At 52.4% G+C, this 18,248-nt stretch overlaps 1 protein-coding gene across 4 annotated transcripts; it reads left to right on the top strand.

The window, feature by feature from the left end:
* The first annotated feature begins 1,892 nt into the window (after nucleotides 1–1,892).
* Nucleotides 1,893–17,455, top strand: Acvrl1 (activin A receptor like type 1). Of its 4 annotated transcripts, XM_028782206.1 has the most exons (13): nucleotides 1,915–2,027; nucleotides 3,861–3,926; nucleotides 5,844–6,036; nucleotides 7,189–7,290; nucleotides 7,785–8,030; nucleotides 8,242–8,447; nucleotides 8,633–8,732; nucleotides 9,448–9,594; nucleotides 9,804–10,079; nucleotides 10,684–10,881; nucleotides 13,543–13,673; nucleotides 15,481–15,645; nucleotides 17,033–17,455. In XM_028782206.1, the coding sequence occupies exons 4-12, from the start codon at nucleotides 7,227–7,229 to the stop codon at nucleotides 15,613–15,615; spliced, it is 1,503 nt and encodes a 500-aa protein (XP_028638039.1). In that variant the 5' UTR covers nucleotides 1,915–2,027; nucleotides 3,861–3,926; nucleotides 5,844–6,036; nucleotides 7,189–7,226; the 3' UTR covers nucleotides 15,616–15,645; nucleotides 17,033–17,455. The 4 variants fall into 4 exon arrangements, with proteins under 4 accessions (XP_028638038.1, XP_028638039.1, XP_028638035.1 ...); XM_028782202.1 differs by having other exon boundaries at nucleotides 15,481–17,455; XM_028782203.1 differs by lacking the exon at nucleotides 3,861–3,926 and having other exon boundaries at nucleotides 1,981–2,027; nucleotides 15,481–17,455.
* Nucleotides 17,456–18,248: the final 793 nt, after the last annotated feature.

Genomic DNA, 18,248 nt, shown 5'->3' with positions numbered 1-18,248 from the left:
ATTCCTTTTCTATGTCCTCATTGGCCTGAGGCCCTAGTGCTTTCTCCAACTCTGTGTCACTCCTCCCCTGCCCCAGGCTCCCCATGCACTATGGGAGGCTTCACAAGAGCCACCAAGACACTAAGGCTTCTTAGCATCTAGAAAGCTAAGAAGAGAGGGAAGATGCCACCCCTGTCCAGAGCATCTCTTCAGCCTCCTAAATCTACTTCTCTCCGTTCTACTTCACAGGCCTGCCCACAGAAACTCTCCCATCCCCAGTGACTCCCCTCAGCCACTTGACCTTACCCGTGATCTCCTAGATGCGCCTTCCCAAGGAGGCAGGCCTTGGGCTTGGATTGCAGAGGTCCCATGGGTCCTGTCCCACTCAAGACAGAGAGCTCCAGGCTGCAGGGTGAGAAAGATTGGCCGGAAGTCATAGCAGGCAGGAGGAAGAGTGGGTGTGAAGACCGCCATGTATCCAGGCTCCCTGCTCTACAGCAATAGAGTGTGACAAAGTGACCACCACAATCTGTAAAAGCAGATACTATAATCCCACAGGACTTCCTATTGGCTGCAAGACACGATCCGTTCTGACTCTGAAATTTGGTTGAGCCTGGGCTCTGCAAGGTCATGGGGCTCACAATTCCAGAAGCTGCTGGCGTGTGGGGAGGGACGGGCTCAGCAGAGGAAGTGAGATCTGTGGGAGCCTTGGGCCTTTCTGTCCCCCAGCCTCTATTCCTACCAAAGGGTAGTTGCATCTCTGCCCCATCTTGCAAAATCTACATGTCAGACCTGACACTTTAGAGATTGCTTCTGTGTTCTCCCACTGGGCACTAGGGTCACCCCTTCCCTAGCCTTCTCAAATATTAGCCAGTCTCCTTCCTTGAGGAACTTAGATCGGCACCATCCCTTTCTGTTTGTAAGATGGTCAACTACATACCATGCTCATTAATAACTGGGGCTCAAGCCCCTGGAGGTGTTAGTGGGGTCACAGCAACTAGCCTGGATTTCTAGCCGGTGGACCTACTTCAAGGTCAGTATGGATACTCACAAAGCTAAGAGTAAAACAAGTCCTGCCTAGGAAGGCATAGATTTTTTCACCCACTCCCAGCCTGTGCTGGAAGAGGAAGACTGTTCTGTCTTCTCTGCCCAGCAGCAGGTCCCAGCCTCACAAAAGTTCCATGCCCCAAATTCTGAAGCTCCATCTGATAGTTGTGCCCCGCCCCCATCCCGTGGTCGGCGTCCCACAACTTCTGACAGAAAAGTCGAGGAGGCCTTTCCCTCTCTTCTGGCCATCCCTGACCTGATGGAGAGGAACAACAGCCAAGCCTTGAGGTGCTCAGACCAGACTGACTCAGACCTATCTGGGCTTCTTTAGCCCTAGGCTGAGCGCTGATGGCCAGCACTGTGGACAACTGAAGGGAACACATGTATTAAGGGTGAAGGGGCTGGGACTTGGAGGCAGACAGATTTAAGCCAACTGAAGAGTCCAAAGGGCAGAGCCAACTTTTGAGCAGACACTCCCAGCTCAAACTCAGCTCTCTGCACTCACTGCTCCTTAGGAGTGAACACAGGTAAGTTGGCTGCTACCTTGCGCAGGTCCCTCCCTGAAGCCCTCACAAATCCAGATTTCTGCCTCTGGGTACACCCTACCCTCATCCCCTCTCCTGGCCGGCAGCCAGCTCAGTCCCTGTGGGCCTGCCCAGGACGCACAGGCCCCCGAAGCCCGGGTTCGAAGCCCGCCCCTTTGTGGCAGGGAGGGGGCCGAGGTGGTCGCACTAGGGTCTGCGGCCCTCTGGAGCCGAGCCCTGCTGCTGGGAGACGTGCTGGGCAATAGGAAACGAGTTATTAGGAGGGAGTGGTGGAGCCCGGCCAGGCAGGAAGAAGCTAGAATAAGAAACATTTTGCTCCAGCCCCTTCCCAGTCCCGGGAGGCCTCCGCGCCAGCCGCGCGGATCGAGCTCTTCCCTGACCACACAGGCCGGTTCTGGACGTGAGACCCCGGTCGCCTCCGGGAAAGAGGCGGGGGTCCTGTCGCCCTGTCCGAAGGTGAGTCAGGGTAGCACTGGGCCCAACAGGGAGACCTGTCCCTGGTCTCAGGGGACTCTTCCTTCATATGGATCTCAAAGACCTCTCAGACTGCGCGTTGCAGGATCAGTTTTAGCAGGGCAAGACAGCCAGCAATCCCCCCGGGTTGTGGACACACACCTAACTGCTACCCCGACCTGAGCGTGGAAGGGGCGGGTCGAATCCGAATGGGGAATCAAAAACTTTTTTTGCTAGGTATCCTCAGGCCTTTAGCTTCTCTTCCCTGCCTGATCCATTCGCTTAACTCTTCTACCCATATCTATAAAGGTAAAATGGGCCTGAGGGATTCTTCTTTGCTGAGCTCCTACGTCCCTCCAGGGTGCTCGGGTGACCTAGGGGTGACTTCCCTGATGATCCTCCTCACAGAGCCCACTTGTCCCAGACCAGCTCTTGCTTAAAGAACCTGTCACCCCAACCCTTACCTCTATATGGTCACAGAATCTCCCTGCCGTGGGTGTCCTTCCCCAGGCTGAGACCCAGACTGTCAGTCAGCCCTGGAGAGGACTGCTTAGGGCTAGCTGCTCTCTTAGGCCTTTCTTTGAGGACACATTTCCCTGCTCGTGAGCAGCTTCTGGGTGAGTTCTGGTGTCCTCTCTGACCCTTCTCAACTCTGTCTGTCTAGGGCCTGTCCTCTCTGGACCCTCACTACTCTTCCTGGCCACTGACCCTATTCCTCACAATTAGCCTTCTATGTTGTGGGTGTTTTTTTCTCACACAACCAATCACATGGGAGATGACGGTGCCCAGCTTGTAGAAGAGAGGTCAGCTTCAGGTTTTGGACAACTCTGTAGAAGGCACCAGTCAATGACATCAGGAGACACCATGGTTGGGTAGTTTGTTTTTGTTTGTTTGTTTGTTTGTTTTTGGATACAGAGCTGGCCTCAGATTCTCAGCTCACCCACTTCAACTTTTCCTCTTAATTGCCTTGCCTCAGGAGGCCCCTGAGCGCCGGGATACAGGTCAGTGCCAGCACACCTGGCTACTGTTGAGCTTGTTCAGTGCCCCTCGCCATATAGCTGAGAACTCTCATACATCTTACCTGGGAAACACCTCCTTACGCCGATCTCGTGGCTGTGAGTCAGAGAAGCTGTGCTTGATCACAGTGTGTTGGCCTCCGTGCTGTACAGACACAGAATGTCCCCTATCTGAAGTTTCCCTGTCAGAGATTGTAGTTACTTACAATCAACTAGAGTGTGAAAATAGTCAATGGAAATTTCCAGAACTAGGGGAACTTTTTTTTTAAAAAAAAAAAATTAAATCCATACTGTCTCCAGAGTGTGGTGAAATCTCATCTCCTTTCACCCCATCTGTTGTATGAATCATCTCTTTGTCCAGTAAATCTATGCTGTATACTTTACCTGTCCGTTAGTCACCTGGTAGCTGTCAGGGTTATCAGACTGATCAAGAAACCTTTATTTGAGTTAACAATGGCTTCGAGTGCAAATGCAGGATGCTGGTGACTCAGTACACCAAGGTGCTGGTGACTCAGTACACCAAGGACACACTTTACAGTGCTTTCTTTAAGTAAAAAGACAGAGGTCCTGGCTACAGTATATTGTGGGTATCGTGTATTCTTATTAATGTTAATGTCTCCTGTCTCTAATATACAAATTAAACTTTATTACAGGTGTGTTATAGGTAGAGGGGACAGGACATGCAGTTTGGGTTTCATGCACCCAACGTGATTTGGGGATGCATCACCCTCAGATGAGGGAGAACCGTTGTGCCGTACCGCTTACAGATATGTCTAAGACTCTAAAATCCAGGCTGTTCTGTCCTATTCTACCACTATAGGCTTAACGGAATATGCAGGTGAATACCAGAGGCAGCCGTATGACTGGCTGGGTCCGGAATATGCAGGTAAATACTGAGACTGGCTGGGTGTGGGAGGCCAGTACGTGCACAGGGTGAAAGATGAGCTTCCCTGCCTTGGGACAGTCACAGTGTGACAGAGCCCTGCTGATGATAGAAACAGGAAGATTGACAGGTACTGACCAGGTACAGTCCTCTCTGGTCCTCACCGGAGGTTCAAACACTGAGAAGTCTGGCAATAAGCAGGTGGTTTCTGTGTAACAACACTGGGGGGAGGGCACCAGTCACTGACATGGGCATATTGTTAATGTCTGCTGAGACAGGGGGGGGGGGTGGGACATATTGTTAATGTCTTCAGAGACCAGGTCCCAGTTTGCCTCTTTGAGGGCCTCACCTAACTCCAGAGGAGCAGCAATGATTAAGGGAGGATTTGTCGTTGGCCACTTAAGTTTACCATCACACCATAGTTAATGCTGCTTCCTGTAGGAGTCTCGTGAGGCTCCGAAGAGACAAGCCAGTGAGGTTCAGTGCCTGGCATAGGGTGAGCACTCAGAGCTCTCTGCTTGCTATCACTTCCCTGCATTACCTTAATCTTTGAAAGTCGTTTAACATTTATGATTTCTGGCCAATAGCGGTGGTGCTTCTGTGTGCAAGAGATTTTTCATGTGATCTCACTAAGGAGGAAAAAGAGAAGCCCAAGACCCAGATATACTCCCGCCTCCGCCTCATGCTTAACCCCAGATAGGACACGGTTAGCTCCATCACATTCCCGGGACTGGACCAGGGTGACTTCTGCCAACCTTTTCCCATGCTGCTGATGTTGAGAACAGATTCTTTTCACCGTGCCCTCATATTCACCCCCACTTCGCAGTGTCACCAACTCCCTGATCCTGTGTCATTCTCTTTCTTCCCACAGAGATAGGGAGGCACCTGGGAAGGAACTAAGAGTCCCTTCCATCTGTCCGTCCGCCAGGCGATGTCCCGTGAAATGAACAAAAGCACAGGAGACAGTTTCGGCTCTGTGCCAGACACATTTCTCAAAGCCTGGTGCCCACCCAAATGGATCAGAATTCCCTGGAGAACCATTACAAATACATGCCTTCCCTTCCTTCCTTCCTTCCTTCCTTTCTTTTCTTTTTTTAATCCCCTTTATTTTTGACTTTTGGAGTCATGTATTCTTACGTAACTGAGGCTGGGACCCAGCATCTTAAATTGTCATTTGACATTCCCAAATCTCTGGCCGCCACAGTGCTGGGTCACAGACACATACTACTTACTGTACCTGACCCTGAGTATGTTGCTTGCTTGTCTCAGACAGACTAAATGGAAGTCTGGAGTGGCTAACAGACCAAGGGATCTACCTATCTAACCCACTGCATGAGCTTCCAATACACAGAAGAAAGGCAAGTTAGGGAGGAGGAAGTTTGGTAGCATGTCCCAGAAAGATGTCTTGTTGCCAGCCATTTCCCACCTCAGGTGAAGTCTGCCAATAATGGCTTCCTGCCTACAGCCCTGGAACATGCCCTGTCTGCATTTATCCACAGAAGTCCTGCAGAGTCCTAACTGGCTCCTAGCAGGGGTAAGAGGCAGGAGGTCAGGCAGAAGCTGGGACACAGCTGCAACAGTACAGGTCTCTATTTCCTCCCCCAGACCGGGCCTCTGGGGCAGAGGAAACCCAGGCAGGAAGGCCAGGGCCTCCACTAGCCCGAAAGGTCCACCAAGCCCCCAAGCCTGACCCTAGACATCCTGCCCCCAAAAGCCTCAGCATCTTGGGTCTTCATTCGGTACCAAGATTGGAGTACGGGCCTCTGTAGTCTAAGTGACTGTATAACCAATCCTTCCAGCCTTCCGGTGTCTTCTCACAGGACACTTCATGTGTTGGTTCCCCAGCTGGGGATCCAGCCTGCACACTCTGCCATTCAGAAAGTCTGTGTTCCTGTCTGACCCAGGTCTCTCTTGCTACAGGCTCAGGACTGTCTTCTGACTCTGAGGCTTTGAGAAAGGAAGAGTGGTACAGCTTCTGAAGCAATAGCTGGTTTGGGTCCTGCCTGAGTTGAGGAGTATCATATCGTACCAGAATCACATCTCTTACCAATGTCCATCAAACTTTTGGAAGAGTGAAACCCCAGGCAACTCTTGGAGGTCAAACATTGTCTAAGTATGTTTCACTTCCTGTACCACTGGCCCTCCCCCAGCGCTTTCCCAGAACAACCAGAAGAGAGAAGGGGGCCCAGAAGGCTGTGAGGGAATACAGATATTTTATACCTAGTCACTGTCAGGCTGCTATATGCCCAGGGATGCAGGCAGGGACTGATCCCACCGGCTCAGGACACAGAGAAGAAGGGACAGGTTGGGGAGGTGAGGTCTAGACTCTTGTGTTGGACTTCCATTGCTGCAAGAGAATTCTAACGGGATCTGACCAGCCTCCTCCCCTGGATGAGCCTTACTCTCTCCTTTAAAACCAGAGCTGCTAAGGAAGGGCACAAAGAGATGGTGCAGCAGGTAAGGTGCTAGCTACATAAGCTGAGTGACCAGAGTTCGATCCCCAGCACCGACATAAAGGTGGAAGGAGAAAAACAGCTGTACAGAGTGGTCTCTGACTTTCACACTTGTATTTTGGCACAAGGACCCTTACAGAAGGACACAATAATGATGAATACATTTTAAAAAATAAAAATCCCAGAGCCGTGTAAGGTACCCACAGAGACATCATATGATTGTCTCAGCTCCCCGTGGCCACTTTAGACCCTGTTGGTCCCTCTTCCATCCTGCCCTGGGCTCCCGGTTGTGCGTGACTCCAGCCTGTTCTATCCAGACCTCAATCTAAACAATCTTGATTCCTGTAGCCGGCCTGGCGGGACCCTGAATGGCAGGAAGTGAGGACAGGAGCCTGTTTATGTTTGAAGCAGCCAGGCTGGGGGGTGGGAGGGCACTGGGAAAGGGTGGGCAGGGGTGGAGGCTGGAGCAATGGGCAAACGGCTGAGTACAAGAGATGAGTTATGAGAGAGATGTTCTTCCCATCGTAGCTCTGTCCGTCTGCAACCCTCCCGGCCTCTTCCAGTCTGAACCCAGCAGTGGGGACAGAGCCCCGTCCTCTCTGGCTGTCTTCATTTAAACACAGCTCCCCACCCTTTACCCCCAACAGATGGTTTCCATGGGGAAGTGAACCAGGACTTCCCTTGCAGGCCACGCCCTAAAGCCAGACGTAGGAGTTGGGAGGTGGCTTCCCTGCCTCCCCCCAAAAAAACCTCTCAGTGATTTCCTCCTGGTAGGAGGAGACCTTGGTCACCACAGCTATCACATTTTACAGATCTCACCTCATCGGTTCTCCTCCTCTCTCTGAGGACCATGACCTTGGGGATCTTCAGAAGGGGCCTTTTGATGCTGTTGGTGGCCTTGGGCCTAACCAGGGGTGAGTATGGGAGGGGCATCGTGGAACAGGGACCTGAATGAAGGAAAGCTATCTGGTTTCAGCTCAGCTTTTGCTAGGGGCTGGAATTGGGGGGCTGAGAACAGTAGCCTGGCTGGAGGGGGTAACAATAGCCCTATGGACCAGGCTCCTCAGCTGTTCCCACCTTCCTTTATATCTATGTGATACTGACTTGCAAGCCGAGGCTCCTTCCAGGATAGAACTTACATCGTGGGTGGAGAGAATAAGGGGGAGGCTTATTATTCTCCGTGAACAGGGGGAGCCTGAGACCAAGGCGGGGCCTGTAGCAGAGAGAGGAGGTCCCAGTTCAGACAGTAGGCAGGAGCTGGCTTCTCAGTCTCCACTGCCTGTGTAGCTAGAGGCAAGGTTCTGAGGGAGAACAGTTAGGGGATGGAATTCAAGGACAGAGGCCTGAAGGGTTTGCCTGTGAGATCAGAAGGGATGGGAGGAGCGCCTGAATTCCTCGTGTCCCCCAGGAGACTTGGCAAAGCCCTCCAAACTGGTGAACTGCACTTGTGAGAACCCACACTGCAAGAGGCCGATCTGCCAGGGGGCATGGTGCACAGTGGTGCTGGTCCGCGAGCAAGGCAGGCACCCACAAGTCTATCGGGGCTGCGGGAGCCTGAACGAGGAGCTCTGCTTGGGACGTCCCACAGAGTTTGTGAACCATCACTGCTGCTATAAATCCTTCTGCAACCACAACGTGTCCCTGATGCTGGAAGGTATGTCGGGTGGCTCTCCCTCTCTTCCTCCTCTTCTTAACCCTGTCCCCACCCCCACCTCCACCCCCGCTCTACTTTCTTCTCATGCCCGGGCCCCCCGCATGGAGAGGGTGCGGGGCGGCAGGATGCTGGGATCTGACTGTAAGTGGTCTGGCTCAGGGTCAGGAGAGCTGGCCTGGTGGAGCTGGGACTCAATGTCCCCCTCCTCCAGCCACCCAAACTCCTTCGAAGGAGCCAGAAGTAGATCTGCCTCTGATTCTGGGTCCTGTGCTGGCCTTGCTGGTCCTGGTGGCCCTGGGCGCTCTGGGCTTGTGGCGTGTCCGGCGAAGGCAGGAGAAGCAGCGGGGTCTGCACAGTGACCTGGGCGAGTCCAGTCTCATCCTGAAGACATCTGAACAGGGAGACAGCATGTTGGGGGTATGGGTCTGGGGCAACTCGGGACCTGGGTATGGGTAAAGGGTGTGTCTGTAGACAGGAGCAATGGTATCAGGGGTCACCCAAAGGTGACAGAGAGAACCAAGCTGTGATACAGCAATGGGGGAGTGGTAGAGAACAGAGAAGGGGGATGGGGTAGCCGCTGAGTAACTACTCATTGTCCCTAGGACTTCCTGGACAGCGACTGTACGACAGGCAGCGGCTCCGGGCTCCCCTTCTTGGTGCAGAGGACGGTAGCACGGCAGGTTGCTCTGGTGGAGTGTGTGGGTAAGCACTCCATGAGGTGGGGGTTCGGACCAAAGGCAGGAAGCTCTTGGCTTCCAGGATGGATCACAAATGGGTCCAGCCTGAGCCAGAGACTGCTAAGCAGGGAGTGGGTTGGTTCTGGGCCAAGGTTAGGTAGGTCCTTCTGCAAGAACAGGGATGAGCTGATAAGCTAAGGGTAGCCCAAAGCTGGGACAAGATGTTGATAAAGGCATATTCAGGTTTGGGGAGGGCAATAAGACTCAGCAGGTGAAGGTGCTGGTACCAAGCCTGATGGCGTAAATTCAGTCTCTGGAACATACACGGCAAGAGGAGAGAAACAGCTCCCTCAGGTTGTCCTCTGATCTCCATATGTGATCCCAGTTAGAGTATATCACACACACACACACACACGATTGAATAAATAAATAAGTAAACAAATAATAAATGTGATTTTTAAAAATTTTAAGAGGCAGCTGGGGCAGTGGCACTTGCCTTTAATCCCAGCACTAGGGAGGCAGAGGCAGGCAGATCTCTGTGAGTTCAAGACCAGCCTGGTCTACATAGCAAGTTCCAAATCAGCCAGACAAGTGAGACCTTATCTTTCAAGAAAAAAAAAAGTCAGATTTTTTTTTTTTTGTAGAGTGAATCTTCATAGCATCCAGAATTGGGATTGGGGGCTTCTAGGATTATGTGTGTCTAGTGTGTGGTCCTTATTCTTCCCTTGGCCACGGATTAGGAAAGGGTCGATATGGCGAGGTGTGGCGCGGTTTGTGGCATGGAGAGAGTGTGGCCGTCAAGATTTTCTCCTCACGAGATGAGCAGTCCTGGTTCCGGGAGACGGAGATCTACAACACCGTTCTGCTTCGACATGACAACATCTTAGGCAAGCTGGGGGACACATCTGTTATCCCAGGCCTAGGCATCCCAACCCCCTTAGCTCAGTGCTGGAATACACCGAACTCAGGGCGTTGATGTAACCCTGAGTGACTCCCAGACCGCTTCAGTCTCCTCCCCACCCGTTCTCTCCCTCTCAGCCAGCCCTACCTTCCTCCTGGGCACTTTGGTTGAGTCGTCACACCCTTCTGCTTACAGGCTTCATCGCCTCCGACATGACCTCGCGGAACTCGAGCACGCAGCTGTGGCTCATCACCCACTACCACGAACACGGCTCCCTCTATGACTTTCTGCAGAGGCAGACGCTCGAACCCCAGCTGGCCCTGAGGCTAGCTGTGTCCGCGGCCTGCGGCCTGGCGCACCTACACGTAGAGATCTTTGGCACTCAAGGCAAACCAGCCATCGCCCATCGTGACCTCAAGAGCCGCAACGTGCTGGTCAAGAGCAACTTGCAGTGCTGCATTGCAGACCTGGGTGAGCAGGCGAGAAAGGGGTGGGGCTTCACCTGTAGGCGGGGCTTGAATGCTTGGCTCTGCATGATTCTGTAGAGGGAGAGAATCGGTGCTTTAAAAACCTGTTTCCAAGCTAGGATTTTAATCCCAGCACTCCGGAGGCAGAGGCAGGTTGATCTCTGAGTTCAAGGTTAGCCTGGTCTACATAGTGAGTTCCAGTATAGCCAGGGCTACATAGAAAAACCCTGTCTCAAAATGAACTGTTTCCAGCCCAGACTCTTTCCAACGTTCATGCAACCTCCAGAAAAGGGGCGGGGTGTAAGAGCCTGTACCTCACCCTGACTTCTCTGAGAACATGGCTCCTTCCAACACACCTGGAAGTTCTATTATGTGAACTGGGCATCATCATACCGAGTCTTTGGGACCCTTGAGAACGCTATAAAGCAGCAAAGGCCATTGTCTGTATTCCAGGCGGCTCAGATCAGGTCTCCCGTGCCTTGTTCTTCTATGTCTGTCTGTGTCCACCCTCACTGTATCTGACCATATAAAGCCTGCCGTGGCTCCCCAATAAGGGAGTGGCCATCCTGTGTGGGAGCCTGCAGGACTGACAAGCCAAACACCCGCAGGATTGGCAGTGATGCATTCACAAAGCAGCGATTACCTGGACATCGGCAACAACCCCAGAGTGGGTACCAAGAGATACATGGCACCCGAGGTGCTGGATGAACAGATCCGCACAGACTGTTTTGAGTCGTACAAGTGGACAGACATCTGGGCCTTCGGCCTCGTGCTATGGGAAATCGCCCGGCGGACCGTTATCAATGGTGAGAGCCCACCGTATGTAGGGTGTGTGTATGTGTGTGCGTGTGTGTATGTGTGCATGCGTGTGTGTACGTGTGCGTGTGTGTGTGTGCGCGTGCGCATGTGTACGTGTGCACGTGTGTGTGTGCGTGTGTGCTTGTGCGTTTGTGTGCGTGCACGTGTGTACATGTGTGCGTGTACGTGTGCGTGTATGTGTGTGTATGTGTGTGTGTGTGTGTTTGTGTAGATATATGGAGACGGGTTTTTCTGTGGTGGCTGGTGCCCTTGACCTGAGAGTTGGAGGCTAGACCTCCTAGCTTTCTTTTACTTCTGTGAATTAACTATTTCAGCACAAGATGGACTTTAAGGCTCGTCTGAGCCTTCGAGGGTGTGGATGTGGCCTTGAAATATTGAGTTAGAGGCAAAAAAAAAAAAATTTCAGAGCGAGGTGGTAGAACACTTGCCAGACATGTTCAAGGCCGTAGGTTTTGATCCTGAACATGGGGGGTGGGGGTGGGGCAGGGAAGCAGCTAAGCTAGCATTCGTGGAACTTAAATATGTGTTGCAATGTCTACTCTAGCTGTTGAAGTCTCCTATTTTGTTAAGAGTTGGCATTGGTCAGTCGGATTGCCTGGACTCAGTTCCAGGTTTTGTCATGACAGGGAGTACTAAGCCTTGGTTTGCCTGCTTCCTCATTTGTGAAATTAGGGGAAAAAAATAAATGTAGTTGCAGACATGGTCCAGATTAAGTATTTAGAACAATATCTACAAGCTGGTGTAATCTAAGTACTCAGTAGACAGAAGAATTACTCCAAGTTCAAGGCCAGCCTGGTTACAAACATCGAGTTTCAGATCAGCCAGGGCTACACAGGGAAACAAGGCAATCAGTGCCTAGAGCTAAGTATCAGTGGTCATACTGAAAGAGTACCTACATAATATTATTGCATTTTCTAAAAGAAAAGACAGATGCAGGATTATGGCTGGCTATCTTAAGTCAGGCCATCTGATTCTGGGCCAGTGTTCTCTGTTACTGTGGCGGTTAAATGTTGGTCCTGGTTTTCTTTGTTCATGTGTAAGCTATCTGGCTTCTGTGATGCCTGCTTATTGCAATCTCATTATCACAGAGGATTGCCACAGGAGACCATAACCTGGAAAGGCTGTAGAAGCACCTGCCTGTGCCGCCCTGTGCTGGCCTGTGCAGTCCTATACAGCCCTGTGCTGGCCTGTGCTGGCCTGTGCAACCCTGTGCAGCCCCTATGCAGCCCCTATGCAGCCCTGTGCAGCCCCCGTGCCACACCCTCCCACACTGGAATTTCTGCAGACTAGAGCCCAGATTCTTGGGAACAGAGATGCTTTCATTTCCTGAGCATGTACCAGGAGCCAGCCTTTTACAACTTCATTTCTACTCAGTGATCATCTGTGAGAGAGCACAGACCCAGGTGTCACCAGAGAGCCTCCCAGGGGGTTCTGATCCCTGGGCATTTACTGCTGGAGTCAGCTCTAAGTGGCTGGAGTTTGGGGAAGAGGTACCTGGATGAAACCAAAGAAGTAGGCCTAGCTATAAGCAGGAAAGGAAGGGCCGATGGGTTTGCCTTGGGCTCCTGGGGCGGAGGGGAAGCTCTGTCAGCCTCACACAGACTCCTAGCTCATTATAAACACTGTAATCTGGTGTCAGCCCCGGCACTGATTAAAGGCTCATTAGACACGCTCAGGCCTCTGCAAATCACTGATTAGGGCGCCAGCGGCACAGGGGCAGCCTGGAAGCCCGCCACGGGGAGAACAGCTGCTAAGGGCTTTATTGAGGTTGTGGCCTGCACGGTCACAGTAGCAGCCTGGGGTTGGGAAGCAGGAAGAGACATGGGGCTGCCTCTGACCCCACAGACGCACCTTTCAAAAAAGGCTGGGGATAACTTGACATGGGGTGGGGACACCGTTGGTTGTGGGGTCTGCAGAGACGTGTGAGCCATCCCTGATGGTAAGCACATTTTATTTGGACCAGGTTGTAAATCTTTTGCTTCTAGGAGAGGTGCTTTTCTGGTCTTTGTTGTCCCTATTACGAGCCATGAATGCAGCTGAGAGAGCAGAATCGTGGAATTCGGTGTTGGATTTCTGCCCTAAGTCCCAGTTCTGTCACTTGCTACCTGTTGATCCTTAAAGACAAACTTTCTGAACCTTTGGACTGTTTTGGTTCATAACATGATGTTACAATGTTACAATCCCCATAGGCCACTGTGAGGCTTTCCAGCAGAGCCCTAAGGACCCCGTCTGGCACACAGGAAGTGCTCTGGAACACCAGCTGTTAGTGTATAATCAGGCATCAGTCAGGGAGTGGTACCCAGGCCCAGGATGGAAGACAGCTGAGCAAAATGGAAATAAGATCCAGCCTGGGAAGCCAAAAGATGGATTTCAAGTCCTGACTCTGCCGTGACTGGCTAGGCAACTCGAATCCCAGGCTTCTGAGCCTAAGTTTCTCCACACAGAGATACCAGGGAAATCGTGGAATGTGCTTATTACGCACTGGGGAAGTGTGAAACACAAGCAGCAGTTCCGAGCTATATGTACAGTTGTTATGTTATAGGACAGGATCCTTCTCAGGAGCAAAAATCAGACAGCTAGCTCCAGACAAAGTCATCTCTGAGTGCTCTGGGTCCCAACTAATTGTCCCACAACCCTTGAATCCCCAGGCACTGTGGAGGATTACAGGCCGCCCTTCTATGACATGGTACCCAATGACCCCAGTTTTGAGGACATGAAAAAGGTGGTGTGCGTTGACCAGCAGACCCCCACCATCCCTAACAGGTTGACTGCAGATCCGGTAAGGTCTCTGCTTGAACTCAGGCTGGGGTTGGGGCTGGGGCTGGGCTGGGGCTGGGCCTGGGCTGGAGCTGGGCTGGAGTGGGGCTGGGCTGGGCTGGGCTGAGGCGGGGCTGGGCTGAGGCTGGGCTGGGGCGGGGCTGAGCTGGTATGGGTGGAGATTGATTCTCAGCTGGAATTTCTGAGTTCTTGGCTGTACAACCTCTGATTCTTGGATAGATCGTGGGTTGTTCTCGGTATTCCCTCCCACACATCTGGCTTGCGAATCCTTCATCCTTCTTGGACATTCCAGTTAATCTGATTTCAGAACCTTTTACCTCACCTGCGAGAATCAGAGTCTCTGCTAAATTTCTCCTAAATTATTTGTCGTTGTTGTTGATGATGATTTGTTTTTTTTTTCTCAAAGCATTCCACACTTAAAGAAACACATACAAACATATGTGGAGTCTTACTATGGCTGGCCTGGAACTTGCTATGTAGACCAGGCTGAGACAGGTGGATTTCTGAGTTCAAAGCCAGACTGGTCTACAGAGTGAGTTCTACGACAGCCAGGGATACACAGAGAAACCCTGTCTCAATACCCCAAACAAACAAAAGCAAGCAAACAACAAATGATTTTTTCTTTTGATTTCATACAAATATAATGTATTTTGGCCATATGTCCCTCATTATCGCCTCTGGTCCTTTCCCCTCCCACTCAGCTCCTCCTCCCCCGCTCACCTTCTCCTCCCACTCAGCCCCTCCTTCTTCCGCTCAGTTCCTCCTTCTCTTACTTAGCCCCTCCTTCTCCCGCTCAGCTCCTCCTTCTCCCATTCAGTCCCTCCTTCTCCCATTTGGCCCCTCCTTCTTTCCAAAAAGCACCTCCTACTTCTCATTCTAATATTCCCACCAGCTACCTTGGTGCCCAGCCTACACTAAGACTTAATATATTTGTACTGAAAGATAACAAATGTATATGTGTATACATAAGAGACCACATAAATTCTTTCCAGTGCACAGATGTATACTCACTCGTAGGAACCAGAGGAGGCAGGCTGCCATGTCCAGGGGCCCCTGAGCTTCCCGGGATGGGCTCCTTCTGGAAGATAGGCATTTTGGGTCAATGGCAGGCAGACATTGCCACACTCTCAGTCATGGTTGGTGGAGGGGTGGGGAGTCGGTACCCTGTGCACTAGGTCTCAGGCTGCAAGTTGCAACACAGGCTTTCAGGAATGCCCTTCATAGTGAATCCTGCCATGGGGGCTGGAGGGGGCGGGTGCTCACCAGAATCTGTGCAGCGGGGTGTCTGTGGGCTCCCAAAGACCTCCACACCCTCCCATACTCTCTCCTGCTTGTTTCTGCCACCTTCTTCCACCTCTTCGTCCCTCCTCCTCACCTCCTTCCCTCCCTCTCTCCCTTTCCTTTCCTCTCCTCCTCCTCCTCCTGCTCCTTCTTCTTTTCCTTTTTCTTCCTTCTCCTCTCTCTCTCTCTCTCTCTCTCTCTCTCTCTCTCTCTCTCTCTCTCTCTGCTTTTCAAGACAGGGTCTATTTCACCCTGGCTGTCCTGTCTCTCACTCTGTAGTCCTAGCTGGCCTCGAACTCAGAGATCCTCCTGCCTCCTAAGCACTGGGACTAAAGATGTGCACCACCACCAGCTGGCTCCGTTCTCTCTCTTGCCTTACTTTCCTCCTGTCCAATACATGCTCTTCCTGTCCTTTCTCCAGCTATGACACCCAATACTGAGCCATTGCCTCCTCACACCGTGCCTTCTTTCCATCTTCTTGACTCATATACCTCTTCCTCCTCTCTGCCTCTCTCCCAACCCCACAGGTCCTCTCCGGGCTGGCCCAGATGATGAGAGAGTGCTGGTACCCCAACCCCTCCGCTCGCCTCACCGCACTGCGCATAAAGAAGTCCTTACAGAAGCTCAGCCACAATCCAGAGAAGTCCAAAGTGATTCACTAGCCCAGGGTCACTGGACTTTCTCTGCCTAAAGTATGTGCTGGGGCAGAAGACATAGCCTGTCTGTGTAGAGGCAGTGTGAGTGTGCACGCTGCCCTGTGTGTGCCTGCTCAGCTTGGCCCCAAGCCCATCCAGCCAAAAATACAGCTGGGCTGAAATTTGATCTGCCTCTGTCTGGCCTGCTCAAAGTGGCCGGCTCTCTGACGCCTGGCTGGGTTCCCTATCCCCAAAGCCAGCAGGGTACACCCCCTACCACTCTCAGGGCAGGGTGGCCAAGCCAGGGAATCCCGGGCCCGGATCCTGGGCTTTCACTCTCCCTTACCCTTGGTCAACCTTCCTGCTCCATCAGAGCGTCCAGAATGGCACAGGGCCCTGTCCGGCTTCAGCAGACACTCCACCTGCTGGGGCTCAGCCAGAGAGATATTCAGCAGCCTCAGTGTCTCTCTGTGGGTGTTTATTGCTTCTATGATGCCTTGTAGTTGTCCTGACTAGACCCCCTGGCTAGTGAATGCTAGTTTCTTGGGAGAGGCGGTACCTGACCCTTCCACCCTCTCAGATGGCTCATTAGAGCATGAAAACCTGAGGGTCCTTTGAGGAGAAGGCCAATCACAGTGGAAGTGACTGACCCAGTGTTGCTCCGTTCATAGGAGAGGACTTCACCGTCTTGCCATCTTAGGTTTTGTCCCGATGTCCTTTGAGGCATCTCAGACAGACCCTGATTTTCTTGGATGCTCAGGCTGTGTAAAAGCTGAGTCATGTCTACTATACCCATCCCCATCACTTGAGTCAAGCTGGGGTTTGTAAATAACCATCAGGGTCCAGGACGACCTAAAGTGCCCCCTGGGCTAATCTCCAGGCTCCAGCTCTTGCCTTAAGTTATGCTGGTGGCCACTCTGCGACCCGGGTAGCATATGAACTTCTGACTCCCTCTGTGGTTTGGCCTTCTGCCCAGAGCTCAGGGGTGACTTCCTTTAGGGTCTCCAAGACTGAAAGAAATTTGGCCCCCATCAAGAAGCCTCCAGCAACCAGGGTTCTGCTCCCTCCTGGATGTGACTCTGGCCAAAGCCCACACATACCCTGGGCCAGGCCCCAGAAAATGTGCCTTGGGAGAACTTGGCCTAGAGAAACACCAAGAGTCTGGCATTTAGAGGTGTGAAGAGTACACCCACGTCCTGAACAAGTGAAACTGAAGCCTGGGTTGATGGACTAAAGAGAAGTGCACTGTAGGCAAGGCTTGAGGAGGGTAAAGTATGGCTCAGGCAAGAGACGAGATCAGCCTCCATCTTGGGAAGACCCAGCCTAGAAGCTATTGGCCATTGAAGGGAGGAACGGGGCCCCTCATCCCGCTCCACACACGCGCTGACCCTTGAGTTCCTCCGGCGGGACGGCTCAGCTCTCCATCTCTCTTCTCTCTCTCAAGCCTGTCTTTCAGCAGTGTGCAAGGACCGAGGAGAACCAGGAAGTGAAACGAGATGAAAACAGAAAGAAGACCGGCCTTTCCCAGACCAGTAGGGCAAAGTCTGAAGGTTCTCCGGTCACTGGAGCCAGGGAATCGCTTTCTTGCCTGAAGGAGTTTATTTCTACTGAACTTGGGAACAAATTCATCTTCAGGCTTCACAGCCAGAAACAGAAGACAGTAGCTAGCTCCTCCAAGGCCAGGAAATCCTAAGTGGAGGGGGGTCGAACGACTGGCGACGTGGCAAAAAGAGTGGTCCTCTAGAGACAAGTATCTCCAAATGCTTCCGAGTGCAGGTGTGCAACTGGAACCACACAGTTTATGGGAGCACTTAGCCTGTGACAGGCACATAGTAGACCCTCAATAAACCATGTTTGAGCCCCTTGAGTTTCTGCTGTCTTCCAGGCTAGTACCCGCACAGTGGTCCAGTTGCAGAGGTCCAGAGAGAACCCGAGGGTCGGGGAGTAGAGGATCCCAAAGTACACACCACCAAATTTCCCTGGGACAAGCTTGCTCTAGAATGCTCCCATATCTAAAACCGCACTGAGGCTCAAACTTCAGATCCCACTTCAGATTCAGATAGATAGAAACCTGATCCATGCCAGCCACGTCGCCCTCTGCTGGCCAACGCGCTGCCCACGGCTGCCCTGATCCCTTCCCACAGTGGGCTAGCTCCTCCCAGCAGGCCCGGGCCCTCCTTCCCGTCCCGGCCGCAGCGTGCGTGCTTGCGTGCATACGCTCAGCTGTTCTCGGCTGTAGGGACTGTGCCTGGAAACCACACCTAGCAAAGAAGCTTTTTGCTCCTTACCCAGAGGCGGCTTTACCCCTCCCTGTTCAGCTCCTTCTTAATTCCCTCCCTAGGTGCTCCCTACCCCTTGCCTGGAATTAGTTCACACCCCCAGAATGAAAAGTTCCCCTTACCTGGAAATCCCAGATAGCACTTCATGCCCCCTCCCGCCCCACCCCGGAAATTGTGAGCAGCGTGCCACTGGGGGGTGGGGGGGTGAGACAGAGTATAGGGGATGCGTACTGAAGGAAGCCGGGAGGAGTCTTTTGGTTCTGTCCAGCCCAGAAATACAAACTTTCTTTTTTTTTTTGGTTTTTCGAGACAGGGTTTCTCTGTATAGCTCTGGCTGTCCTGGAACTCACTCTGTAGACCAGGCTGGCCTCGAACTCACCA

The sequence above is a fragment of the Grammomys surdaster genome, unplaced genomic scaffold (assembly GCF_004785775.1).
Source record: "Grammomys surdaster isolate TR1022 unplaced genomic scaffold, NIH_TR_1.0 724, whole genome shotgun sequence".
In the NCBI taxonomy this organism is placed as follows: domain Eukaryota; kingdom Metazoa; phylum Chordata; class Mammalia; order Rodentia; family Muridae; genus Grammomys; species Grammomys surdaster.
Note: the sequence above shows the minus strand (reverse complement) of the source record. Positions and strands in the feature narration are given on the sequence as shown.

Coding starts and splice junctions, on each gene's coding strand:
- Acvrl1 (XM_028782205.1), top strand. CDS start 7,227: ATGACCTTGGGGATCTTCAGAAGGGGCCTTTTGATGCTGTTGGTGGCC. Junction 10,080..10,683: donor GTGCTGCATTGCAGACCTGG/GTGAGCAGGCGA, acceptor AAACACCCGCAG/GATTGGCAGTGATGCATTCA. Junction 10,882..13,542: donor CCGGCGGACCGTTATCAATG/GTGAGAGCCCAC, acceptor TTGAATCCCCAG/GCACTGTGGAGGATTACAGG.